The sequence below is a fragment of the Heteronotia binoei genome, chromosome 9, assembly GCF_032191835.1.
Source record: "Heteronotia binoei isolate CCM8104 ecotype False Entrance Well chromosome 9, APGP_CSIRO_Hbin_v1, whole genome shotgun sequence".
Lineage (NCBI taxonomy): Eukaryota > Metazoa > Chordata > Lepidosauria > Squamata > Gekkonidae > Heteronotia > Heteronotia binoei.
In genome coordinates this window covers 6,677,537-6,705,205 of record NC_083231.1, presented here as the reverse complement: position 1 = coordinate 6,705,205, position 27,669 = coordinate 6,677,537, and the positions used below count along the sequence as shown (strand labels likewise).

The 27,669-nt window shown below is 46.8% G+C and overlaps 1 protein-coding gene across 2 annotated transcripts in view; it reads left to right on the top strand.

The window, feature by feature from the left end:
* PROM1 (prominin 1) overlaps positions 1-27,669 on the top strand; it is a 181,978-nt gene that overhangs the window by 7,121 nt on the left and 147,188 nt on the right. For both annotated transcript variants that reach the window (XM_060246184.1, XM_060246183.1), the window contains exons 2-3: positions 9,831-9,918; positions 11,890-12,329. In XM_060246184.1, the coding sequence (XP_060102167.1) occupies positions 12,104-12,329 (226 nt within the window). In that variant the 5' untranslated portion in view covers positions 9,831-9,918; positions 11,890-12,103. The remainder of the gene's footprint in view (positions 1-9,830; positions 9,919-11,889; positions 12,330-27,669) is intronic.

Here is a 27,669-nt window from a genome sequence, read left to right as displayed (position 1 = left end):
AAGCTCCAGCCGGATGTTTGAAAGGTCTCCCGGCATTATAGCTGATCATGTAAATAATTTTTGCCAGAAAGTAATATTATCAGCTCCTTTCCTTTTAAAACAAGATTTATATCCTGCTTTTCTCTCAATGCAGATCTTCCTGGTGGTAGACCATAATAACACCAGTCAAATCCTCCTCCTTCTGTCTTTGCTCACCAAAAGCTGGATGAGCAAAAATGGTCTCTAACTGGCACCAAAAGATCGCCAGGCTTGTGGAAGTTGGCAGGGCGGTTCAGTGTTTGGAACTACCACAGAGAAGGCCCTGTAGCTCTCTCCTGCTCCATTGCTGAAGATGAGACCTAAATAGAGGGACTTCCATAGAAGGTTTTATGACGCAGGCTGGATCAAATGGAACAAAGCATAAATAAGACAAGAGAGGAGTTGGGGAACCAGGAAAGAATGTGTCTGGCAGATTTGGGAGGGGGCACTAGTTGTGGCTCTGGAGTGAGCATTTCTTAAAAATACCATGGATGTAGGGCTAGATTGATCAAAAATTAATTCCCTGCTTGGTCACTTGAAGACAGGTGAAAATCTCTTCATAATCAGAATTAACACACTAAATAGTGACTCACTTTCATTCTTCTTTCGGTGCACTTGGCAGCTGGATTTTACTGTGTGAAATGGCAAAATCCACTTGTAAACGGTTGCTGGTTTGAAACCGCATTATTTAGCAAGTGTGAAAGCAGTCTTAGGAGAAGAAGAAGAAGAAGAAGATATTGGATTTATATCCCGCCCTCCACTCCAAAGAGTCTCAGAGCGGCTCACAATCTCCTTTCCCTTCCTCCCCCACAACAGACACCCTGTGAGGTAGATGAAGATATTGGATTTATATCCCGCCCTCCACTTTGAAGAGTCTCAGAGCGGCTCACAATCTCCTTTCCCTTCCTCCCCCACAACAGACACCCCGTGAGGTGGGTGGGGCTGGAGAGGGCTCTCACAGCAGCTGCCCTTTCAAGGACAACCTCTGCCAGAGCTATGGCTGACCCAAGGCCATTCCAGCAGGTGCAAGTGGAGGAGTGGGGAATCAAACCCGGTTCTCCCAGATAAGAGTCCGCACACTTAACCACTACACCAAACTGGCTCTCCACACCAGGTATGTATTTAAAACATTTCTGTGCTGCCTCCTCCCCCACTGTTTCAAAAACTTATTAAAACAAAAAGAAAATGCAAAGATACATAAAATACATAACCATCCTCTCCCCCTTTAAAGCCAGGGACGCAGACATCCTTTATCAGCATAGGACAGCTTTGGTATTAATTCAGTCTGTTCTGTGGCCAGTTCTGTGTCTTTGTATTGCCCCTGACCATACCAGGTCCAAGCCAAATGTGTCTGCTTTTCTGGTACATTGCTGATTTCACAAGAGTAGAGATCTCTATTTTTAACAGCCAGTCTTGTAACTTGGGAGTATTTCCCCCCCTTCCCCCCTTTTGTTTCCATTCTTTGCAAAGACCAACCGGGCAGCATTAATCATGTGTAAGGCAACCATTAAGAGGTCACTGGGGATATCAGGTAGATAATTTAGCAGCAACGGGGTTTCTGGCTTGGAGACTGTGTGCTGCCTTCCTTCCCAAATAAGGCCCCCAAGCTAGCAAACATTCCAACAGCATTCAAAATATTTGTATAAATTGATAAAAACCGAACATACAAACATTGTGAGCACATCATTCTGTTTCTGAAAAGTTTTAGTACCCTCCCCTCCAAAAAAATATATAGTAAATCAGAATCCCTCCCCAGTTTCCCACTGTTTGCAGTTTTCTAGGGCTGGTGCTACACCGATGAAGGGTTAGAACAAAGTAGGAGTAAGTGGCACCTTTAAGACCAACAAAGTTTTATTCCGAATGTAAGCTTTCGCGTGTGCATGCACACTTCTTCAGGCGAGGAATCAGGAAGGGTATTTCAGGTCTTGCTGCACCATGCCTTCCCAGATAATACTTTATAAATATGAACATATATGAACATATGAAGCTGCCTTCTACTGAATCAGACCCTGGGTCCGTCAAAGTCAGTATTGTCTACTCAGACTGGCAGCGGCTCTCCAGGGTCTCAAGCGGAGGCTTTTCACACCTATTTGCCTGGACCCTTTTTTGGAGATGCTGGGGATTGAACCTGGGACCTTCTGCTTCCCAAGCAGATGCTCTACCACTGAGCCACCGTCCCTCCCCAAACTGAATAATAACTGAATGTCTGACCTTCGTAGCACTTAGTAAAATTATGATCTGGATTGCAAACCAGCTTTCAGTTTGGGGGTTGGGTAACTCTTGCTTCTGGTGTTAATTCTATCCTTGCCCTCCCTTCCCCCCTTTGAAAGTTTTTCTAGGTCTTAATGAGCCAGCGACTGGTGCTGCTCACCCTTTCTAAAGGGGGGCGTGAGTTCTAATGGGGCAATAGCTTTTATTTGCCCCTTGTTTTTGCCTTCCCACCTTCACCGCTCTGCTGGCTCTTTTCCCAAAGTGATCTCCTCCGCTGGCTCACCTGGGAGGCGACAGGTGCAGTTGTTTATGGCCATGTGCCTGGTGAAGCCAAATCCCCGATGTTTGTCTGATTCAATTTGCATCCTTCACCTCTTGTGACATTAAGGCTGCCTGCCATGCAAATAGAAGTCAGGCTGGAAAGAAGCTGGGTTAGTGGACGAGAAAATAGTCACATTTTTGGGGTTGCCAGCCTCCATGTGGTGGGCTAGAGACCTCCCAGAATTACATCTGGTCTCCAGGTTAGAGCGGGATCAGTTGCCCTGGAAAAATGGCTGCTTTGGGAGGTGGACTGTGTGGTATTACACCCCACTGAGGCCCCTCCCCTCCCCAAACCCTGTCCTCCCCAGGCCCCACCCCCCAAATCGCCAGGGATTTCCTTGCCTTTGTTTGATACTTTTTCCCAATCAACAGATGTTGACCGGAAGATGGATTAAAAAGGAATTAAGGGGGGGCTGCAACTCCCCCCCCCCCAAGTTTTCATACGAGACTCACTTGATGGTGTCACTTGTTTAGTTTTTTTGAAAAACTGCCTCTTCTAAACTGCTCTAGCATATTTGACTCCATCTTTCAGTCTAATCAGGCCCACTGTCGGGGCAAACCGCTAAAACAAAGCAATAAAAGGAGTTAAAAAGCAGTACCAAGTGCAAGGAACAAAGGTGGAGTCCAGTAGCGTCTTTAAGGCTGTGATCACACGCATTTAATAATGCAGTTTCAATCTACCTTCATTGCAGTTTCCAACTGGATTTTTGCCAGTTCACACAGTAAATTCCAGCATTAAAAGTGGGTTGAAACGGCATTATTTTAGTGTGTGTGACCATAGCCTTAGACCAACAAAGTTTTATTCAAAATGTAAGCTTTTGTGTGCTAAAAGCACACTTCATCAGACAATGAAATGGGGTACAGTGAGTCACATGTGAAATCTTAAATCCTGAATAAAACTTTGTTGGTCTTAAAGGTGCCCCTGGGCTCAGGCTCTGTTCTATTGCTTCAGACCAACACAGCTGCCCGCCCGGGTCTATAAAGCCTCCTTTAGAAACATATGGCAGAGAGGAAAGATTATTATTATTATTATTATTATTATTTTAAGATTCAAAATAAGCTTTATTTTCATGTTAAAGGTAGGCATCCCAATCCTCCCGCCCTGGCGGGAGTCTTCTGGATTTCCAGCTCCTTCCCCCGCCCCCCCCCCAAATGGAAGCGGGAGGAGGGGGAAGGGGGGTGATCTGCAAGTCCGGTTGCTTTTGAGCCCATCTACACTGAAGTGGAGAAGAGGCTGCAGCGCAGCGGCGTCGCCCGCTCTGCCTCTGAAGTCAAATGAGATAAGGGGATGGTGGAGGCAAAGGGAAAAGTGAGCCACAGAACTGGACGTCCCACAACGCTCCTTGCTTCCCGCTGCTGTGATCCACCGATGCACCAGCCTCCCGGCCTAATCACCTCCCCGTTCAGAAACAGCGTGCAAGCACGCTCCCTGCAGCCCAAACACGCTGAGAGGACTGCCGAGACGGGGAGCGGAGGCTTCAATACAAGCGTTGAAGCCCCGCCCCCTCCAGACGCGGCCGAAAGCGAGCCGAAGAGTCTGCTCTCAACACATACATTGGATCCCTCCTTCTTCCATTGGATTTCTTTGCAGAATACGGCAGGTAGTCTTTGCTTTCCTTCTTGATCTGTCCCTCTCTTATTTTCCAAACCACATGTACACCTTTAGCCCAAAGAGTATCCCTTGTTCCACTTTGGAGCAGTTCTGCTATTTGTTGCTATATTTAATAAGATAACGAATATGTCTGTGTTTTTGATTTAGTACTTCTAGTATTTGCTTAAGGTTATTTCCCCCTGCACACACACACACACACACACACACACACACACACTACCGTACCAACTCTCTGAATAAATTTTGTATCCCTTTTAAAATCAGATCTCTGCCATCCTTTTCCAACTGAAAACTTGCTCCTCACTGTTGCCACTTGAGGTAAAAGATCTTGGTTTTCTTTGCTTTGTACAAACATGCAAAGCTAATTCTCCTTGTTGATCTGAACATAATATTCATGTGTTTGTTGTGTGGGCATGGTAACATTTGCATAGATATAAGTAATAACAACACCATATAATGTGAAGAATAAGGTGGTATGATCAGCCGTGTCTCTGGGCAGTGAGCTACTTAACCAAGGGTAAACACCAGTGAGTATATTTTTTATAATATTAGTGCCATTATTTTCAGCAAATATTGGCTACTTACAAATATAAAAATCTAGTACAAAAATTAAAATCCATAAAACACAGTGTGTTAAGAATGCCTGTCTTTTTTAACATGCTGTTTTGGGAGGAGGCTTTGCATTATAAGAACATAAGAGAAGCCATGTTGGATCAGGCCAATGGCCCATCCAGTCCAACACTCTGTGTCACTCAGTGGCCAAAAAAAATTATATACACACACACACACACACACACACACACACACTGTGGCTAATAGCCTCTGATGGACCTCTGCTCCATATTTTTATCTAACCCCCTCTTGAAGCTGGCTATGCTTGTAGCCGCCACCACCTCCTGTGGCAGTGAATTCCACATGTTAATCACCCTTTGGGTGAAGAAGTACCTCCTTTTATCCGTTCTAACCCGACTGCTCAGCAATTTCATTGAATGCCCACGAGTTCTTGTATTGTGAGAAAGGGAGAAAAGGACTTCTTTCTCTACCTTCTCCATCCCATGCATAATCTTGTAAACCTCTATCATGTCACCCCACAGTCGACATTTCTCCAAGATAAAGAGCCCCAAGTGTTTTAACCTTTCTTCATAGGGAAAGTGTTCAAAACCTTTAATCATTCTAGTTGCCCTTTTCTGCACTTTTTCCAATGCTATAATATCCTTTTTGAGGTGCGGTGACCAGAATTGCACACAGTATTCCAAATGAGACTGCACCATTGATTTATACAGGGGCATTATGATACTGGCTGATTTGTTTTCAATTCCCTTCCTAATAATTCCCAGCATGGAATTTGGGCACAAGTAGATTTTTCTTGAAAAGAGGTGGAAATGAAGCTTTGGAGCTCAAATCTGATACTGCTGAGGGAATGATGCTTCATATTGCAGTAAGAGAGAAACGGCAAGCGAGTTTAAACAAATGCTAAGAGTAAAAGACTATTTGACTTTTGCAGTGGTATGATGAAGAGCTACTTCTAGAATATCCATATGACAAATCTTTATTTTGGTTAACAACAAAGCACCATTCTTTAAAACTCAGATTTCATGCTTTTTTTTTCTTTTTTCTTTGCACTGGCAAAACACAACATTGTAGGTTCTTTTAGAGTGCAGGAACCTGAGCCACCATCAACACTTGACTGTAGAGTAGGGTTGCCAATCCCCAGGTGGGGCCAGGGGATCCCCCAGTTTGGAGGCCTTCTCCCCGCTTCAGGGCCGTCAGAAAGCAGGGGAAGGGGAGGGAAATTTCTTCTGAGAACTCTATTATTCCCTAGGGAGAGTTATTCCCATAGAAAATCATGGAGAATTGATCCGTGGGTATCTGGGGCTCTGGGGGGAGGCTGTTTTTTGGGATAGAGGCATCAAATTTTCAGTATAGCATTTAGTGCCTCTCCCCAAAATACACCCCAAGTTTCAAAAAGATTGGACCAGGGGGTCCAATTCTATGAGCCCCAAAAGAAGGTGCCCCTATCCTTCATCATTTCCTATGGAAGGAATTGAAAAGGTGTGCCGTCCCTTTAAATGTGATGGCCAGAACTCCCTTTGGAGTTCAATTATGCTTGTCACAGCCTTGATCTTGGCTCCACCCCAATGTCTCCTGGCTCCACCCCCAAAGTCTCCTGGCTCCACCCCCAAAGTCCCCAGATATTTCTTGAATTGGACTTGGCAACCCTAGTTAAAGGGGAGGCACGGTGGCTCAGTGGTAGAGCATCTGCTTGGTTCAATCCCCGACATCTCCACCTAAAAAGGGTGCAGGTGTGAAAAACCTCAGCTTGAGACCCTGGAGAGCCGCTGCCAGTCTGAGAAGACAAGACTGACTTTGATGGACCAAGGGTCTGATTCAGTATAAGGCAGCTTCATATGTTCATATTAAGATTCAAAATAAGCTTTATTTTCATGTTAAATTCACTACATATATATACAAAAAACCCCTCTTAAATCAGGTTACCCGGAACTTAGAAGGTAGGTTACGTATAAATAAAATTGTTTCCATTCTTGGTATTCATAGAGGCTAGTATCTTAGATACAAAACTAAAAATACATCATCTTTCTGTATATCGTTCTACATTGGAGAACATCCTGATTCAATTTGCATCCTTCACTAGTTATTGGGTACCATACAGCAATAAAGAAGGATTCATATTTTTCTGTTGAAGGCATTTGAGATTGTACAGAAATTTTAGACATAATAAAGTACTCCCATAAACATTGTTGCCAGGCTAATGAAGTAGGAGGAGTCTTGTCTACCCATTGTGCAGCTATTGTACGAGCTGCCGATATTAAAAGAGGAAAGATTATTGAGGCAATATCAGGCCAGAAAAAAAGTTTTTTACCTCTTGGTGTAGGACAGAAGGGGACAGACAAATATTCCTGGGGAGGGATATACTGGGGGAGGCAGCGTGGCTGAAAAGGCCCTGTCTCTGGTTGCCACACGCAGCCTCAGAAGGTGAGGACACCTGAAGGGCAGGACATTGGAAGATGACTGTAGCAGTCAGATAGGTTCATATTGAAGTCTGTGTGAATAATGCCAGATTTGCATTTTCCCATATTGTTTGCCAGAAGCGGCTTCATCTGGCTGCTCTTTCAACGATGGGTAAGCAGCCAGCTCCTGAAGGTGTTAATGTGCCAACACCGGCTAGAGCCAGTGGAGTGTAACGGGTTGAGTAGGGGGCTTGGACCCCAGAAAGATCAGGGCTCAAATCCCCACTCAGCCATGGAGTTTACAGTTGTTGGATGAACTTTTAACATTTGAAAATGACATTACCTTACGTAGTTTTTTATCCCTCTTCTGCTGAGTGCCTACTTCATTAATGGTGTGTAAAATCAACGATATCCTGTCTGTAAGCTTGAGACGATTCCAGATGGGTGTCCATATTAGTTGTAGTAGAAGCATAAAATAAAACAACGCATATATTTACAGAGTGGGCCGAATCCAGCCCTACTTCATATTATTGGGTGTATTTACAAGAGGCCTGACCTGGATAGCCGAGGCCAACCTGATCTCAGAAGCTGAGCTGGGTTGGTCCTGGTTAGCAGAGGTGGGGTTCTAGCAGGAGCTCCTTTGCATATTAGGCCACACACCCCTTGTTTGCTTTAACCCTTCCTGCGTGGCTCCTCCTGTCGCTGTGCTTCTTGTGCTCCACCTTTCACTGTTCTGATCTCCAAAGGTGAAATTTCGGGCAGTCGTCAGCTGCCCTCCACTATGTTGTTATTCTAGGAGAGTTCCATTAAAAGTCAGTAGTGCTGCTTGGGATCAAGGAAGGTGCACGCTGACGTGATGAGGCCCATAGTCTGTAGTAGGGTTGCCAAGTCCAATTCAAGAAATATCTGGGGACTTTGGGGGTGGAGCCAGGAGACTTTGGGGGTGGAGCCAGGAGACATTGGGGCGGAGCCAGGAACAAGAGTGTGACAAGCATAATTGAACTCCAAGAGAGTTCTGGCCATCACATTTAAAGGGACAGCACACCTTTTTAAATGTCTTCCTTCCATAGGAAATAATGAAGGATAAGGGCACCTTCTTTTGGGGCTCATAGAATTGGACCCCCTGGTCCAATCGTTTTGAAATTTGGGGGATACTTTGGGGAGAGGCACTAGATACTATATTGAAAATTTGGTGCCTCTACCTCAAAAAACAGCTCCCCCAGAGCCCCCGAAACCTCCAGATCAATTCCCCATTATACCCTATGAGAAGACATTTCCCTCTCCACCCCCCTCCCCCTCGCCTCCCCCCCGTTCCTGGCAAATCTGATGCAGGGAACTGGCCTCTGTACTCACGAGTTGCTGCCAGCTTCTCACAGCAACACAGGCACACCAGCTGGGCACTTTATGGCATGGAATAGGAAGCCGGCAGAACGCACTCACCTCCGGAGGCGCAAAGGCACATGGTCCTTTGGGGGCGGGGCTGGGCTCCCCTCCCTTCACCGGCCAGCTGACTGGGGGCGGGAAGCAGCCTGAGAAAACGGAAGAGCTCTGGCTGCTGCGATCGGGGCTGGGTGGGAAGGGCTGCCGTTCTCCCCCTCCCCTCCTCCCGCTTTCCCTTTTATGGCCAGCAGGGGGAGGAGGCTCCAAATCGGGGGTCTCCAGGCCTAGCGGGGGATTTGGGAACCCTAGTCTGTAGGTAGTCGCAGGTAGTTGAAGGCAGGGGTGGAATTCTAGCAGGAGCTGCTTTGCATATTAGACCACATACCCCTGATGTAGCCACTCCTCCAAGAGCTTACAAAAAGGAGCCTTGTAAGCTCTTGGAGGACTGGCTACATCAGGGGTGTGTGGCCTAATATGCAAAGGAGCTCCTGCTGGAATTCTACCCCGCTGGTTGGTATTGGGGCAGGAGACTGACACGGAATACCAGGGTCATGACGTGGAGGCAGGCCATGGCCTCTGCGCATCTCTTGCCTGGGGTCACCATGCCAGCTACAACTTGGTGAAGAACGACAGCCTGATGTCACTGTGAGTGAAAGAGATCGGAAGGGTGCAAGAGCGGGCATTAAGGTTTATTGTGCAAGTTCAGCATTTCCCATCAGACTCTTTTGGCTGAATTGGTTATTGAAATGGGCTTGAACATTAGCGAACAGATATGCCTTTTGCTCTGACCCGGGTGCTCCAGGCTGGGCTGATGTCAGATCTTGGAAGCTGAGCGGGATCCTCCTTGGTTACCACTTGGATGGGAGACCACGAAGGAGGCCCAGGGCTGTTTCACAAAGGCAGGCAGTGGCCAACCTTTTGCCTTGAAAACCTCGTGGAGGCCCTGTAAGAAGGGCCCTATAAGCTCTTGGAGGATTGGCTACGTCAGGGGGTGTGGCCTAATATGCAAAAGGAGCTCCTGCTAGAAGTGAGCCCTGACCACAGCCATATACTCGTTTTGCAATTAAGATGGTGTGATTTTAACTTTATTCCTCATTCTTCCCCTGTTCGTTAAACAGTATCCTGACTGGACATTATCTTAGTTAATTCCTCTTAGTTTTGATAGAATTTGGTGTATCACTTTAAAAAAAAAAAAAGTGAGTGGTTTTGGGACAGACATGTAGGAAGAGAAGTGTTTTGTAGCTTTCCAAAGTGGGGATAAACCTTGAAAAATTGCCAAGAGAGGAAATGCTGAGCCCCCTCCCGCATTTTCCTTTCAGGTTATGTGCGTGTGTGTGTGAGGCGAGACACCGGATGACTTCCCCATGCCGTGAAACTCCTTAGTATCTAAGCGGCTGCATTGGCTGGGTGAGTAGGATCCTGTGCATGTTTACCACTTGAAAGCTCAGAATTACTCTGCTTTGCGCAGCATTCGTTGCAAACGCTCTGGATAGATAGCTGTTCATTTTGGATGGATGTGAATTCCACTGCAAAGCACTTGGAACCACAGCTAAGCTTAATTTGTTCCCCATGTTGGTAGAGCCTTGACTGTTGTAGTTGTACAGTCAAGAGGTGGGTAAGAGCCCCGTGGTGTAGAGTGGTAATGCTGCAGTTGGAGCCCTCTGCTCACAACATGAGTTCGATCCCTGGGTTCAAGTAGCCGGCTCCAAGTTGACTCAGCCTTCCATAAGGCGGGCTCAGGGCGGCTTACAACATTAAAACACTGCAATCGCAATAAATAAAACATATCCAATTAAACACAGCAAATTTAAAATATCTCATAAACATAAAACATAACAAGGGTCACAGCTTCAACAATAATACAGCCAGAGGCCACAGTTCAGCAGTTGGTACAGATCTGAGGAGAAACCAGAGTATGCAGTCGAAACACAAGGATTCCTAGATGGACTTCCACTTAGAAGGGATTCCCAGCATGATGAAAGTTTGACGATAACTCTCTTCGTATAAAAAAAAAGTGTGTTCTTTGAAGTTTTAGAATAGTTGAATTTAGAACATAAGAACATAAGAGAAGCCATATTAGATCAGGCCAATGGCCCATCCAGTCCAACACTCTGTCACATAAGAACATAAGAGAAGCCATGTTGGATCAGGCCAGTGGCCCATCCAGTCCAACACTCTGTGTCACATAAGAACATAAGAGAAGCCATGTTAGATCAGGCCAATGGCCCATCCAGTCAACACTCTGTGTCACATAAGAACATAAGAGAAGCCCTGTTGGATCAGGCCAGTGGCCCATCCAGTCCAACACTCTGTGTCACATAAGAACATAAGAGAAGCCATGTTGGATCAGGCCAGTGGCCCATCCAGTCCAACACTCTGTGTCACATAAGAACATAAGAGAAGCCATGTTAGCTCAGGCCAATGGCCCATCCAGTCAACACTCTGTGTCACATAAGAGAAGCCCTGTTGGATCAGGCCAGTGGCCCATCCAGTCCAACACTCTGTGTCACATAAGAACATAGGAGAAGCCCTGTTGGATCAGGCCAGTGGCCCGTCCAGTCCAACACTCTGTGTCACATAAGAGAAGCCATGTTGGATCAGGCAAGTGGCCCATCCAGTCCAACACTCTGTGTCACATAAGAACATAAGAGAAGCCATGTTAGATCAGGCCAATGGCCCATCCAGTCCAACACTCTGTGTCACACAGTGGGGAAAAAAAAATATGTATATATCTTTATATAATTTATATATTTCTTTTCATCATACTCAGTAGATACATCTGGAAGCAGGCATTCCCTCATGACCAGGGATTTTTTTTGTAGCATGAACTGCTTTGCATATTAGACCACACCCCCTGATTAGCCAGTCCTCCTGGAGCTTACAGTAGGCCCTGTACTAAGAGCCCTGTAAACTCTTGGAGGATTGGCTACATCAGGGGGTGTGGCCTAATATGCAAAGGAGCTCCTGACACAAGAATACACCCGCGCATGACACAAAGTGCATTTCCAGTCTAAGCATTTGGAAGGAATCATGTACATGAAACTGTCAGGCAAGACCCAGCTTCCAGTATAACTCTTCTGTTCCCATTGTGGGAGAGGCAAATAGTTGTTAAATGCAGTTCCTCTCTGCTTCTGTTTTAAAACTGTGTAAAAGTTATACACGTTCCCCCCCTTTTTTGCTCCCCACCCACTTTTGAATAAAATGCAGCTTCTTTTTTGCAAATGGATTGCACAGGAATGGCTGCCCGTGCCAGCATGGCAGGATGTGTTCAGATCCATAGAAGATTGCATGCATTTCACACGGTTGTTATGCGCCCTCCTGGAGCAAGGTTGCACTTACTAAACAGCCTTCCCCCCCCCCCCCCCTTCTGTTTGCCAGAGATGAAGCCCTAACTGAATAGAGCTGCCAGAAAGCATCCAGAAGTGAGTGTACGTCCAGGAGTACGTGAAGGATCGTTGACACGGGCTCTTTTCCCCTTGACTGACCTTTTTGCTGCCTCCGACGCAATTGTTAATGTGCTGAAGAGTGATTTTTTTTTTGTTCAGATTGATTTTTTGTGGTTTCTACCTCATTTTATGAATTGCTCTCAGCCATGGCCGGGGAACTCTGTTTGCTGCTCCTGTTTCTACTCTGCAGGAGTACGATTTCCAAAGTGCCGCCTTTTCATGAACCGCCGCCTTCTGACGCTCTGGATTTTGGGTACGTCCCTTCGAGGGTCTACGACACCAGCACATATTACGAACCGGGCCTGATAGGAATTCTGTTTCGAGTGGTTCATTCGTTCCTCTATTTAGTGCAACCAAATAATTTTCCTCAAGGTAAGTTGCTAACATTAAAACAGCGTGTGCTGTTTTAGAGTTTGTTTTTAGACTGTTGCATTGTTTTTATTATATGAATCTGATTTTAACTTTGTATTAATTGATTGTTGTTACCTGCTCAGAGCCCATTTGGGAAGGTCAGGCTATAAATAGAAAATAATAAATGAATAAATAAAATAGAGACTTCAGATTTGACAGGACAAAGATTGTGGTTTGCATAACCCTGTGCTGTGTTTTTCCTGTTCCTGGTGAGGCTGGACTCTGACAATATGCTCTTTGTTAGAAGAGTTCATGTTCTAGATGTCGTTAAGTGGCGTCCCCCTTTCCTCTTCCACACTCCTAATGATTTGGATCTAAGGCAGCGTGTTTCAGATTTCCTGGACATGAGGAAACTTTCCAAGCTTCCTTTAATATCCTGGGACACGAGTGCCCCAGAGCAGTCCTCTCACTGGGCCTGTGGAGCTTCTTGGGCACAGAAGTGCAAACCTTTGGAGGTATTCGGCTGGTGTTTAGGAAGGACACGTCAGTCTGTGGGGGGGGGGGGGGAAGCAGCCTGAACCGAGAACACATTTTTGATTTCCAGCTGCTTCTACAACACTGAACTTGCTGTGCCAGACCCTGAGCCATGATAGTCTACTTGTGGGGGGTTGGGGTCTCATCCTCCCCACCCCCTCCAGGTATGCAGCCACTGAGCTTTGACGGGACTGGTCCTTAGCTACTTCCCAGTGCACGGAAGCGTGGGAAATATTTGAAAGGCTATCATTTAGAGCAGTGGTTCCCCAACCTTTTTTGGCACCAGGGACCAGTTTCGTGGAAGACAATTTTTCCACGGACCGGTGGGTGGAGGCGGCGCTGGGGGTTTTGCCACCCCAGGCTGCCCCCCCACCCATGCAACATTCCTGCCCCCAGGGGGTCTTTATATGGGGGGGGGATAGTGCTGTTTCTGCCTCCCTCTCCCATTTAAAGACCCCCGCTGATCAGCTGATCGGTAGAGGTCTATAAATGAGGGGTAAGCTAAGATCGCAATAGTGCTGCCCATTCTGCCGACCTGGGACCTGGCGGGATGAAAGAAGGGATGTGGCCTCGCTCTGAGGCTGCCTCAGAGCAAGGCTGCGCCGTCTCTTTAGTCTGGGGCTGCTCTGCCTCACTCTGTGGCGCGGTTGATAGTAGGCCCCGACCAGAACTGGTCCACAACCTGGGGACTCTTGATTTAGAGGAGGGCAAGGAGCTGTTCCACTTGACAGCTGAGGACAGGACCCAAAGCAGTGGGCTCAAATTACAAGCAGAAAAGTACCGGCTGGATATTAGGGATTTTTTTTTTTTTACAGTCAGAGTAGTTCAGAGGTGGGAGCAGCTGCCTAGGAAGGTGATGAGCTGCCCTTCATGGGAAGGCTTCAAAACGCAGCTGGAGGATTCTTTGTCAGAGATGCTTTAGGCTGATCCTGCATGGAGCAGGGGGTTGGACTAGGTGGTCTGTACGGCCCCTTCCAGCTCTAGGATTCTAAATCATTTGGGTCAAAGCGAAGAGGCATTTAAGACAGCTTTATCCCCTCCATCTTGGCTGCCTATGTGTAGATCCAGAGGGCAGGAATTGTGCACTTCCTCCCTCTCTCCCTCTCCTTTCCCTGAGTTCCTGTTCAATCTCGAGGGTGTAAGTTGCTTCTCAGCTCGCTCCAGAGTAGAGTTGTCCTAAATGGTGTGTCTTGTTCCTTCCATGGGACCTTAACACAGTGGTAGAACCAACAGCTTACAGGTGAACTTAATCTGTTTTGATATTCCTGCTGCTTATAAAGGTACTTGGCACAAACTGAAGATCCAAAGAGAGGCAGGGATGCCTTCCCTTACGGCTGCAGGCAAAACGGCCAATCTGATCCAGGAATCAAGTCAGGGAACATGGGGGACCTTGTGGTCCCTTCGGCCCTCTTTCTTCTGCATCCCTGGCTGGCTGGTTATAGGAGGGAACCTGGGATGTCTTCTCCATATGTTAGTAGTGGGTGGAGTTAAGACTGCAGTCCACAGACCTTTATAGGTCTATAGGGCTGTGAGTGCAAATGATGGGATGTGTGCCTAACAGCCATACATCAGAATACTTTGCTTGGTACAGCATCTCTCTTGCTTCCCCGTTGAAGGCCAGGGGTTGGCCAGTCTGAGATGGTTTCAGGGGATACCTGGCAGGGGAGGGGAGGCATGAATGGAACCAAGGAGGATCTTGAGGAGGGGCCTCCTCCAGAGAACAGCAGTTGTTCAAATTTGTAATTTGAAATGGGACAGTACTGAAAGTAAGTGTTTGAGTAGAAAATCTCTCCATTAGGATCCAGCTCCCAGGAGTAAATGTTATGGGTGCATTGTTATTGTTATTGTTGTGGTGGTGGTGGTCACATTCCAAAGGGTGTGTATTGGAAGCAAATGATTTCATTTAGGGGGCAGTATTTGTGAGTTTCCTGCATTGTGCAGGAGGTTGGACTAGAAGATCCTAGAGGTCTCTTCCAACTCTATGATTTTTCCTAGTAACGTTTCTACAGCAGTTGTGTGTTAGTTCCTTACTTCCATGCAAAATAATAATAATAATAAAAATTAATGTATAGAAATGAAACAAGCCCCAGACAGATAGAACCTACGCAGTACAACTGGGCTAAGTATGACTTTCAGGTTCTATCTCAGCAGGTTAAATTTTCCATGAACAGAAAGCCATTTCCTTCTGAAGAACAGAACTTTCCTGTTGTTCTGGGGTGAGAGACACACCATGGGGGGGCAGAGTTGAGGTCTGCAGTCGGAGGAGGGAACTGATGGAAATCCTTTCCCCCTTTTGACAACTGGGGAATTTTAGTCTGGATTCAGTCTCTTGTCCCTCCTGCCCTCTCCATGTTCTTTGCCACCACACCAACATGGATGCGGGTAGAGGCTGCATTTCCCAGCAGCTGGGTCGCAAAAGCCGTTTCCCCTTGATGCGGGGTCTTCTGTGTGTTTGCCTGCTTGAACACATGAACATACGAAGCTGTCTTATACTGAATCAGACCCTGGGTCCATCAAAGTCAGTATTGTCTTCTCAGACTGGCAGTGGCTCTCCAGGGTCTCAAGCTGAGGTTTTTCACACCTATTTGCCTGAACCCTTTTTAGTTGGAGATGCCGGGGATTGAACCTGGGACCTTCTGCTTCCCAAGCAGATGCTCTACCACTGAGCCACAGTCCCTCCCCTGCTGAAGAGATGATTGCTGGTAGGTTGGAAGCTTGACAGTAAGAATAAGTAATAATGAGCCCGTTTACGGGAAAAGGCGAAATATAAGCCTACTAAATAAATAAAGAAATAAAGTGAGAACAGGAGCCTAAATTCGCACTAGAGTTTAGTTATTCTTGAACTTCTGTGACAACTGTAACATCAGCTTAATACTACTTCTGGATTGATTTTGGGAAGAGCTGCGGCTTGGTGGTAGAATATCTGCTTGGCAAGTGGAGAAGGTCCCAGGTTCAGTCCCCATCATCTCTAGGCAAAGAACCGTGGCAGCAAGTGATGTGAAAGAACCCTGCCAGTCTCAGTAGACCAGGGGTGGCCAAACGTTGGCTCAGGAGCCACATGTGGCTCCTTTACACATATTGTGTGGCTCTTGAAGCCCCCGCTGCCCTGTTGTCTAGCTTGGAGAAGGCATTTGTCTCTTTAAATCACTTCTCTGAGCCAAGCCAGCCAGCAGCTTAGAGATTGCATTTAAAGTGAAGGTTGCTTTCTTTCCACCTCTCCCTCCCTCCACCCTATCTATTTGCCTTCCTTCCTTCCTTCCTTGTGGATCTCAAATATCTGGTGATGTTTATTCTGTGTGGCTCTTACATTAAGCAAGTTTGGCCACTGCTGCAGTAGACAATAACGATCTGGAGGAAACCATGGACTGATTCAATATAAGGGAGCTGCTTCTGTCATTCTGAACCCTGTCGTTTTCTGGGTCAGCGACTGATTTCTTCTTGAAAGATGACTACATCATAGGGACTGTTTTGTCCAGATCTTGATATATCTGCATCTTGCAAGTTGCTGGATATTTATGTTATTATCTAGGGCTGTTTTTGTAGCAGGAACTCCTTTAGGCCACACCCTTCTGATGTAGCCAATCCTCAAAGAGCTTACAGTAGGCCCTGTAAGAAGAGCCCTGTAAGCTCTTGGAGGATTGGCTACATCATGGGTGTGTGGCCAAATATGCAAAGGAGTTCCTGCTACAACAAAAGCCCTGTTATTACCTATACCAGAGGTGGCCAGACTGTGGCTCAGGAGCCACATGTGGCTTTTTAAAGCACCTTGTGTGGCTCTCCAAGCCCCCACTGCCCTGTCAGTCAGCTTGGAGAAGGCATTTAAAATTAAAGTTGTTTTCTTTCCACCTCTTCTTCCTCCCTCACCCCATCTATTTGCCTTCCTTCCTGTCTTGCGGCTCTCAAACATCTGAGGTTTATTCTTTGTGGCTCTTATGTTAAGTAAGTTTGGCCGCCCCTGACCTATGCCTATATTCTGGACAGCGATTACCTTTTTTGCTTTTAATACTTCCTGCTGGATTACTTATGACTGCTGCAAGATATTCAGTATTTTAGCAGGTGAAGCTTTTCCTAACAGGAGATACTGCAAATGCAAACCAGGAGGATTTAGCTGTTGACGGGGCTACAAGATCATACACCTCCATCGTTTCTCCCCTCATGTGCCAAAGAACATTCATATGAGTTGACTTCTGAGCAACTGCTGTGTTTCGCTAGATTTTGTTCTGTTGTTGACCATGGTGATCTTAATGTGCCCATTCATCATGTGGGGACTAAAGCAGATGTATAAGGACCACTGGGGTCTCGTGGTTTTTGTTGAAATCTCTGAGGGGGTCTATCTCAGAGAGAGAAAGTACTTTTACAGTACAGTAGAGAAAGAAGTACTTTTCTCCCTTTCTCACAATACAAGAACTCGTGGGCATTCGATGAAATTGCTGAGCGGTCGGGTTAAAACGGATAAAAGGAAGTACTTCTTCACCCAAAGGGTGATTAACATGTGGAATTCACTGCCACAGGAGGTGGTGGCGGCCACAAGTATAGCCACCTTCAAGAGGGGTTTAGATAAAAATATGGAGCACAGGTCCATCAGTGGCTATTAGCCACAGTGTATGTGTGTATATAAATTTTTTTGCCACTGTGTGACACAGAGTGTTGGACTTGATGGGCCGTTGGCCTGATCCAACATGGCTTCTCTTATGTTCTTATGTTCTTATATATAAAAATTTGGCCACTGTGTGACACAGAGTGTTGGACTGGATGGGCCATTGGCCTGATCCAACATGGCTTCTCTTATGTTCTTATCTTTGATGGGTCTTGTGAAGAGCTTGGGAAAGCAGGTTGGTCCTGTTTGCTAACAACACCCTTTCCCATATCTTGAAGATATCCAGCCTAGCTTTGATGATCCACGCTGTTGTCATTTCTAGGCTGGACTTACTGGAGCCAGAAACTAAAATTAACACAAGTCGCCAACAGCCTATTTTTTTTTTGTCTCACACCAGTCATCCTGAACATATACATTTATTTATTTTATTAGATTTTTAACCCACTCCTCCCCCAAAATGAGGCTCAGGCAGCTTACAACACAGCAATACCATAACGGTAATAAAACCAGAATTTCAACAAAATCTAATTAAAAGTCAGTATTTATTTTATTAATAAAGACTGTTTAGAAATGTTGCTGCTGGTTTCCAGTTTGCCTCCAGGTTTATGGTATTGATTCTTACTTTTGAAGTCCTCTACAGTCTGGGGCCCACATAACCAACAGATCACATGATCTCCTGTTACGTTATGAATTGTGCAGGGGGTTGGACTAGATGACTCTAGAGGTCCCTTCCAACTCTATGATTCTATGAACATGCCCTCCACATGCTCCTGCTGAAACATTTTTCTCACCAGGAGGGAATCTTTACATCTGATAGTTGGCATAATTGTGAAACTATACAGAAGGGTTGAATAGGACATTTTTGGGGATAACTATTTGCAGATTGACCTGTTATTAATGGCACTGATACGTTCTAGTCTGTAATAGGTTCACATTTCATTAGATGTCATGAGAAAGGCTGGATTTAGATAATTTAAGAAATAACTTTTCCATGATCGAGCTGCCATCCTTGAACTTGGTGTCTGAAGCTGGTGTGTGTTCACGTGCAAGAGATTTGGATCCAGATTTGAAGATAATGGAGGAGATGTGGTGGTGGGAGAAGATCAGGCGGGGAAGAGGAAGAGATAGCAGACAACTGCATTATGTTGCTCCTTCTGGCTCTTTTCCCAGCTGAAGAGACGTTAATAACTGTATCAACAACCTGCCAGGCTACAAATCCAATTGTTAAATGCTAGATCAGTCATAGAAAAAAACAGGAGGTGGTGTTGCTGTAGTTCAGTGAAGATTATATCTCCTTAGCACAATGCAGCATCCAGAACATTACTGGGTTTTGAGGCTGTGTAGTTCATTTGGGATTGAGAGACAGGACTGGTATTCTGTTAGTGTACTTAAAACAGGCTGTAGTGCAGCCACATCGAAAGAAGTATTATCTCCCTTGAACCAGGAGAGAGTAATTGCTGGCCAGTCTCAAATGTTTTGTCCTTGAGCGAGGTGATTGAACAGATGGAAGCTGGACAAGCCCAAGTCTTCCTGGTAGCTTTCAGTCTGTTTTCGGGCCTAATGGTGTGGAATTGTTTTCTGTGGCCCCAGGAGGTAGGACCAGAACCAATGCGTTGAAATTACACCAGAAGAATTTCTGGCTCAACATTAGGAAGAACTTCCTGACCATTAGAGCGATTCCTCAGTGGAACAGGCTTCCTCAGGAGGTGGTGGGTTCTCCTTCCTTGGAGGTTTTTAAACAGAGGCCATCTGACGGCAATGAGGATCCTGTGAATGTAGGGGGCGTATTTGTGAGTTTCCTGCATTGTGCAGGGGTTTGGACTAGATGACCCTGGAGGTTCCTTCCAACTCTATGATTCTGTTATTCGATAATTCTGATTATGGGACTGAAACAGTCTTGGTTGCCCTGGTAAGGTAAGGTAAGGTAAGGTAAAATTTTATTTGTATCCCGCCCTCCCCGCCTAGGCGGGCTCAGGGCGGCTAACAACATCTATACATATACAATAAATATAAGAGCTTAAAATTAAAAATAAAACTTAAACTTAACATCATAAAAACCCGTTAATGTATTTAAAATTCATAGTTTAATTTAATCTGTCAGCAATGGTGACATTCTGACGCTAATTTCTGCCAGCATAATTATTTCCATATTGACATAGGTCCTTGGACAGGACCATGTTGGCGTGTCCTTAGTTAACAGCAGCAGTCAATATATGCTTGTTTAAAGAGGGCGGTTTTGCAGGCCCTGCGGAACTGATCAAGGTTCCGCAGGGCCCGCACCTCCTCAGGAAGCTGATTCCATAGGGTGGGGGCCGCTGTTGAAAAGGCCTGTACTCGGGTACTCTGGAGTCTGATCTCTTTCGGCCCAGGGATAGTCATTTTATTTTTACCAACTGACCTCAGTGCTCTCTGGGGTTCATATGGGGAGAGACGGTCCCTCAGGTAGGCTGGTCCTCGGCCATATAGGGCTTTAAAGGTAATGACCAACACTTTGTACCGGACCCGGTAGGTAATTGGCAGCCAGTGCAGTCCGCGTAGCCCTGGCCGTATGTGCTCCCATCTCGGGAGCCATAACAGCAACCTGGCTGCTGCGTTCTGCACCAGCTGCAACCTCCGGGTCCGGCACATAGGTAGCCCCAAGTAGAAGGCATTACAGTAGTCCAACCTTGAGGTGACCGTTGCATGGATCACTGTTGCGAGGTCGCGATGCTCTAGGAGAGGGGCCAACTGCCTTGCCCGCCTCAGATGGAAGAATGCTGACTTGGCAGTGGCTGCTATCTGGGCCTCCATTGATAATGAAGGCTTCAGTAAAACACCCAGGCTCTTTACTTGGCGCGCAGATTTCAATGGCGTGCCATCAAAGGCCGGGAGAGCTATTTCCCCCCGCAGAGCTCCGCGACCCACACAAAGGACCTCTGTCTTCGCTGGGTTCAACTTCAGCCCACTCAGTCTGAGCCACGTCGCAACAGCCTGTAAAGCCTGGTCCAAATTCCCCGGGGCGGAGTCGGGCCGGCCGTCCATTAGAAGATAGAACTGGGTGTCATCTGCATATTGATGGCAACCCAGCCCAAACCTCCGGGCAATCTGGGCAAGGGGGCGCATATAAACGTTGAACAACATTGGGGAAAGAACTGCTCCCTGAGGCACTCCACAATCTAGTGTGCGCCTCCGGGACTGCTCATCCCCAATAGCCACCCTTTGTCCCCGGCCCAAGAGGAAGGAGGAAAGCCATCGTAAGGCCAACCCCCCAACCCCAATGTCGGCGAGGCGGCGCGTCAGCAACTGATGGTCGACTGTATCAAATGCCGCTGACAGGTCTAGTAACATCAGTACCGCAACGCCACCTCGATCCAGTTGCCGCCGGAGGTCATCCACCAGGGCGACCAGCACCGTCTCCGTCCCATGGCCAGGACGAAATCCAGACTGGCACGGGTCAAGAACGGAGGCGTCATCTAGAAACCTCTGTAGCTGCAACGCCACTGCCCTCTCAATAATTTTACCTAAAAACGGTAAATTAGACACCGGACGGTAATTCACCAATTCGGCCGGGTCTGCTGTACATTTTTTCAGGAGAGGGCGGACCAATGCCTCTTTGAGAGGCGTTGGAAAATGCCCCTCTGCGAGGGATCTATTTATGATGTCCCGTAAAGGACATCTAAGCTCCCTCTGGCAAGATTTAATCAGCCAAGAGGGGCAAGGGTCCAGATCACATGTTGTTGGGCGAGCAGCAGAGAGGATTCCATCAACCTCCTCCAGGCTGAGTGGGTCAAAGTGATCCAGCCCTAAACCCGAAGACAGGCATGGAGCCTCAGTTTCACTCACTGTTTCCAAAGTGGTAGGCAGGTCTTGGCGGAGCAACGAGATTTTATCTGCAAAATATTTCGCAAATGCCTCACAGCCAATCTCCAATTCTCTAACGTTTGGTTTGCCTTGTGGCAATGTTATAAGATCTCCAATTATTCTAAACAATTGTGCTGGGCGCGAACTTGCAGATGCAATCTTGGTTGCAAAGTAATTCCTCTTTGCAGCCTTGACTGCCATCTCATACGACTTCATAAACGTTCTGTAGGATGCTCTCGTTGCTTCGTCCCGAGTGTGTCTCCACTGCCTCTCTAGTCGTCTGAGCCCCTGTTTCAGCTGGCGCAACTCCAAGGTGTACCATGGGGCCAGCCTCACCAGGGGGCGCAGAGGACGCCGGGGTGCAATTTTGTCGATGGCCCTGGATAGTTGGCCATGCCAGGTCTCTACCAGGTCATCGAGGGAATTGCTAGTGGGCCAGGGATCCCTCAGGGCCATTTGGAACCGTTCCAGGTCCATCAGGCTCTGAGGGCGAGCCAAAATAGGCTCTCCGCCCATACAGAGTTGGGGTGGCGTCCCCACACGGGCCTTAAGGGCTAGGTGATACGACCATGGAACCGCTTTGGCAGCGATATCGTTCACCAAAATCCCGGACGCGAAGATCAGGTCTAATGTGTGCCCGGCCTGATGCGTGGGAGTCGTGACAAATTGAGAGAGCCCCAGTGTCTCCATGGAGGACACTAGGTCCATTGCCTGAGTGGAGGCCGTGTCGTCGACATGGACGTTGAAGTCGCCCAGGACTATAAGTCTCGGGAACTCCAACGCCCAGCCCGCCACTGCCTCCAATAGTGATGGTAAGGCGTTAGCTGGTGCGTTAGGTGGACGGTACACCAGCCAAACTGCCAACCCCTCTCCAACATCCCACGCCAGGCCAGAGCATTCGATACCATCAATCTTTGGGTCCGGGAGAGCCCGAAAGGAGTAACCCTCCCGTATGAGTAATGCCACTCCTCCCCCCTGCCCGCTAATCCGTGATTGGTGGAAGACCAAGTATCTGGGAGAGAGCTACTGTCTCCCCGTCCCTCACCCAGGTCTCGGTCACGCAAGCCAGGTCCATGTCCTGCCGAAGCAGGAACTCCCTAAGGGTCACAGTTTTATTATTTATGGACCTGGCATTGCATAACACCAATGACAGATGTGAGCAATTCCTCTTGGTCCCACTACCTGCCACCGTTGGGATGGGAAGTAGACTGGAAGGTGGCTGAGCCCCATTTTGTCTCTGTCTCCTTCCTTTATATTTCTGTCTATTCCCACCGTCGTATCTTCCCCTCCCCAGGAGCACTGGAATCCCTTGGCCGGACATTTGCACCAGCCTAAAATAAAGTTCACCGGTATCACTCCCCGATTTATCGGCACCTGCCGTTCCAACTTACCCCCCTTCACCAACCCCTCCGGTTCCCAACCGCCCGACCCACTACTTATCTTAAATTAATCAATTTAATTACCCTTCCCTATCTGCTTTCCAATCAACTGGTTAAAAATTTCTATACATTTATTCGCTCTTAGCATTATTAAAAAACATATACTCCCTCCCAACCCAACCTTATTAATAAGCTTAAAAAGGTTATAATATAAATATATATGTTCTAATACATAAATATATTATAATAATTCAATTTACCAGTTGATTGATAAAATATGTCCAATAAATTAATTAACAGTAATTATAATAAGTTCTATTAGTGGTCCGCCGTTGGTAATCGGTGTGGTGTAGGTCCAATTGTTCTCTTGGGTAAGTATTGCACAATGTTTATAGATGTTATTCATCGCTATTTAAATTCATCTCTGATGGTATAAAGTGCAAGTGCTGGTTTTGGCAGTCTCGGGTGCAATTAGACGGCTTAAGGTATCTATAACCCATTCTGCCGACCTGGGACTTGGCGGGATGAAAGAAGTGAGGAGGCCTCACTCTGAGGCTGCCTCAGAGCAAGGCTGCACCGTCTCTTTAGTCTGGGGCTGCTCTGCCTCACTCTGTGGCCCGGTTGATAGTAGGCCCCGACCAGTACTGGTCCACAACCTGGTGACTGGGGACTCCTGATTTAGAGGAGGGCAAGGAGCTGTTCCACTTGACAGCTGAGGACAGGACCCAAAGCAGTGGGCTCAAATTACAAGCAGAAAAGTATTGGCTGGATATTAGGGAATTTTTTTTTTTTACAGTCAGAGTAGTTCAGTCAGAGGTGGAAGCAGCTGCCTAGGAAGGTGGTGAGCTGCCCTTCATGGGAAGGCTTCAAAACGCAGCTGGAGGATTATTTGTCAGAGATGCTTTAGGCTGATCCTGCATGGAGTAGAGGGTTGGACTAGGTGGTCTGTATGGCCTTCTTGGTCATGGCACCAAAGCTCTGCAACTCTCTCCAGTCCTCTCCAGCCCCACCCACCTCACAGGATGTCTGTTGTGAGGGAGAAAGGTAAAGGAGATTGTGAGCCGCTTTGAAACTCTTCGGAGTCCACAAATTAATGAAGTAAATGAATGGGGAAATAAAGATTCAGAAGATTCAGACAGCTGTTTAGAAAGAGGCAATTAAAGGGGAAGTGGTTTTCCAGGGCTTCTCAGACATCCCATCTTGAATTAGGTTTCTTTAAAGGTGTTGGTATTTATTTATTTGCTTCACTTTCTTCCCAGTGGGCGACCCAAAGCAGCTCACATTTTTCTCTCGTCCTTTTCATGTTAACTACAACCTTGTGAGGTAGGTTTGTCTGAGTGTGTGTGACTAGAGTAGCCAGGTATGTTCCCTTTAATGGTGGAGGAAAAGCTGGATGCCATGCATGCCTGCCCTGCAAGCTGCAAATTTGCCTCTTGCAGGTCAGGAGCATGTGGTCCCCACCTGTAAAGAGCAGGTGCTCCACGCACGTGCCCTGCAAGCTGCAAATTCACTGGTTGTGGGGCAGGCGCGCACAATGGGGCCACAACAGTGAGGCCACAGACCACTGTTGGGGTGGGGCTTCCCCGGCCTGCCAGTTGGCTGGCATCTGGGTGGAGCCCAAAAATTGGGGAATTTGCCAGCTCCTACCTGGGGACTGGCACCCCTAACCAGCCAAAGGTTACCCAGCAGGCTTCCATGGCAGAATGAAGGTTCAAACCTGGAAACTCTAACCACCACACCACACCGATTCCCATATTTAGAAGAAGAAGACTGCAGATTTATACCCTGCCCATCTCTCTGAATCAGAGACTCAGAGCGGCTTACAATTTCCTACATCTTCTCCCCCCACAACAGACACCCTGTGAGGTGGGTGGGGCTGAGAGAGCTCTCACAGCAGCTGCCCTTTCAAGGGCAAGTCCTGTGAGAGCTATGGCTGACCCAAGGCCATTCCAGCAGCTGCAAGAGGAGGAGTGGGGTTCAAACCCAGTTCTCCCAGATAAGAGTCTGCATACTTAACCACTACACCAAACTGGCTCTCTGTCAGATGTAGTCTTCTTGCCACTCACAGACTACCAAAGTACATTTGTATTAGGCTCAGATTTCATATTGGCCCCATGGCGCAGAGTGGTAAAGCAGCAGTACTTCAGTACTGTGATCTGAACTCTCTGCTCACAACCTGAATTCGATTCCGGTGGAAGCTGGATTCAGGTAGCCGGCCTAAGGTTGACTCAGCCTTCCATCCTTCTGAGGTCGGTAAAATGAGTACCCAGCTTGCTGGGGGGAAGTGCAGATGACTGGGGAAGCCAATGGCAAACCACCCCATAGAAAGTCTGCCATGAAAACGTTGTGAAAGCAACGTCACCCCAGAGTCGGAAACGACTGGTGCTTGCACAGGGGACCTTTCCTTTCCAGATTTCATATAATTAAGCAACATTCCGGGATGTTTCCTTCCTCCAACTTTTCTTTTTAAAGATAAAGCAATTTGGATGAGTCTGGATGGTGGGCAGGAAATGCACTGCCCAAAAGCTGTCTTGCCCTTTCCACATCTGGGGCTTTTTAGCTCAAACTCTTTTCTCTCCCAGCTGACTTTTCCACCCAGAACTGGAAAAGATAGAAATCATCTTAATAGCAGTGAATGAAAACCCCCATGCGGAGAAAGGCAACTGGGGAAGGCATTTTGGAGCTGCAACACCTCCATGCTGGCTGAGATTCTTCCTGTCAGGGGCCGGGGTCCTCATTTTTGTTTTGTTTTTTAAGAGGAGGGGAAAAGAATCACAAAACCCCACCAAATATAATTTGATTTTTTGAGGTTGGTTTCCTGAAGATCCATTGAGGATCAAGTTAACTTGGCATCCTGGTTAAGTCCTGATGTAATACATAGAACGTTTTTTGGGCTCTCACAGTTCCTTCCAGGTCCCCTTGCTTTTCATCTGTAGTCCAGTTAATCATCTTAATAGCAGTGAATGAAAACGTCCATTGGATATCGGTTCAAGTCTGTGAAAGGGCTTCTGGGTTATGGTTCAGCTGTCCTGAGCATTGTAGATTCCAAGCTGGTGAACTTCTTTTGAACATTTTTCTTCAGGGCTAGCTGTGGGGCATCTCAGCGGCCTCTGACTCCAACACCGAATGGATTTAACTAATATTGTTTAACTGGCTAATCCCATAATCTCTCCAGCCATATGTTGCTCTATTTATCATTTTCAGTGTGGTGTTGATGTATGTAGTTAATTGTTTTTTTTTTTATTCCTCCCCCTTCCCTGGATAAAGCTTGAAACGCAGCTGGTTCTGTTGTAGTTACGAAGACAGGTTTGAAAGCAAACTCTCCCAAACACACAAATTAAAACTGAGGCTCTAATCCAAAAAAGGCTATATTTTCACTGTGCGTGAACAATGCTCAAATGATGGGTTTGCATGGTGGGAAGTGAAGGAGCTGCATTTTTTAGGTTGGCAGATGTGATCTGTTGTATCTACCCCACTACCAGCAACTGGGTTGTGCACAGAGTTTGTGTGTGTGCACTGGTGTATTGTCGCTAAACACAGAAACAGAACCCTATGTCTTGGCAGTATGGATTCCACTCTGAGGAAAGGTGAATTCTGCGACGCATGCATAAATTATACAGTGCAAATAACAACTGTGAGCAGATTGACATAAATTTTGGATACTCTGTTTGACAGTTTTTACTACCTTGCATCATTCCTTATGAATTTGCCATGCAGGGTACAGAAGCCAGTGCTGGTAATGTATAGTGGCTTCCCCTGGTGTTTATTATTCCAGGTGTTAAGTCACACATTTTCATGCCAGTAATTTGCTCTGCTTAAAAATAAATCCAGAAATTCCTGACCCCATTTCATATTCACTGGTCTTTAAGGCCCCAATATGTGTGTGTGGGGAAATATATTTTAAAGGGATGTGGGGGGCGGGAAGGCAACTAGAAGCTTGCACCAGACCCGAGACAAATGAGACTGGGTGCTGGGCACAAAACGTAATTTCCAAAGCCATTTAATTCTTTATTGTGTGATTGCAGGAGGCAGCAAAAGCAGAATCTCATGAAGGAGGGGGTACCTCTCCCAAGTATTTTTGTAGTCTCCCCTGATTAGCAGTGTGCAGTTAGAACTTTCAGCTTGGAATTTATCGGTGAAGCTGACTTCTTAGGATCTTTTCTGTGCTGCTGGTCGTGGCTTGATCCAGACCAGTTAGTTCTAGTTTCAGGGTCACTCATTTTTGCAGTCACAGCACGTCCCACCTAGCCTAGGTAACTTCACCATTGTACACCTTACATACTTTCTCTTATGTCTTCCCTCTGGTTTATTTTTATTTCCACGCTGCTTCTGTGCAATCAGGAGTTTGTGACGTGTGCCTGGTTCCACATTCCCCGAACGACCTGTCTGTTTTGTGTGCTGCCTGTACTTTCTGGAGCAGGAGGTGTCTTGCTAATCCGATGGGGAAGAAGCCGCTCGCTTGAACCGCCTGCACTAGCTTAACTTCTCTCTTTTGTGACATGTTGTTGTTTGTGCTCCTGTTCTTATCCTCCATTTTGAATGGATAAAACGGAGAAGAGAATAATATAGGCCTCCTTGGGTCTCTGTTGGGGAGTCGGTGGCGTATAAATGATTTTTTAAAAATTATCATGAACCTGGCTTAGATACAAAATGTGCCTTAGATATGTGATCAGCACTTGGGAAAGGGGATCTGTATGATGTATCAAGAGTCCCTCTTGCCATGAGCTTAATGGGATCAGAACTGTGCCTGTATGTAACCTGTTGTAACCTTTGTGTCGTCCTTGGCTGTTATCTTTCTGTTCTTACACACTGGCCTGTTGTGTCTGCAACGCATCAAGTATCCATTTTCAACCCTGGAAGCTAGACGCAGAATGGCTCCATGGTCAACCGCTGTTATCTGGCTCCCAGAGACTTTCATGGTTTTGTTTCTTCATGCTTAGGGGGTGTCAGACTCTGTTCATTGATACTATTGCTGAATGCTGGCTACTAACCAGGTTGATTAATTCACGTA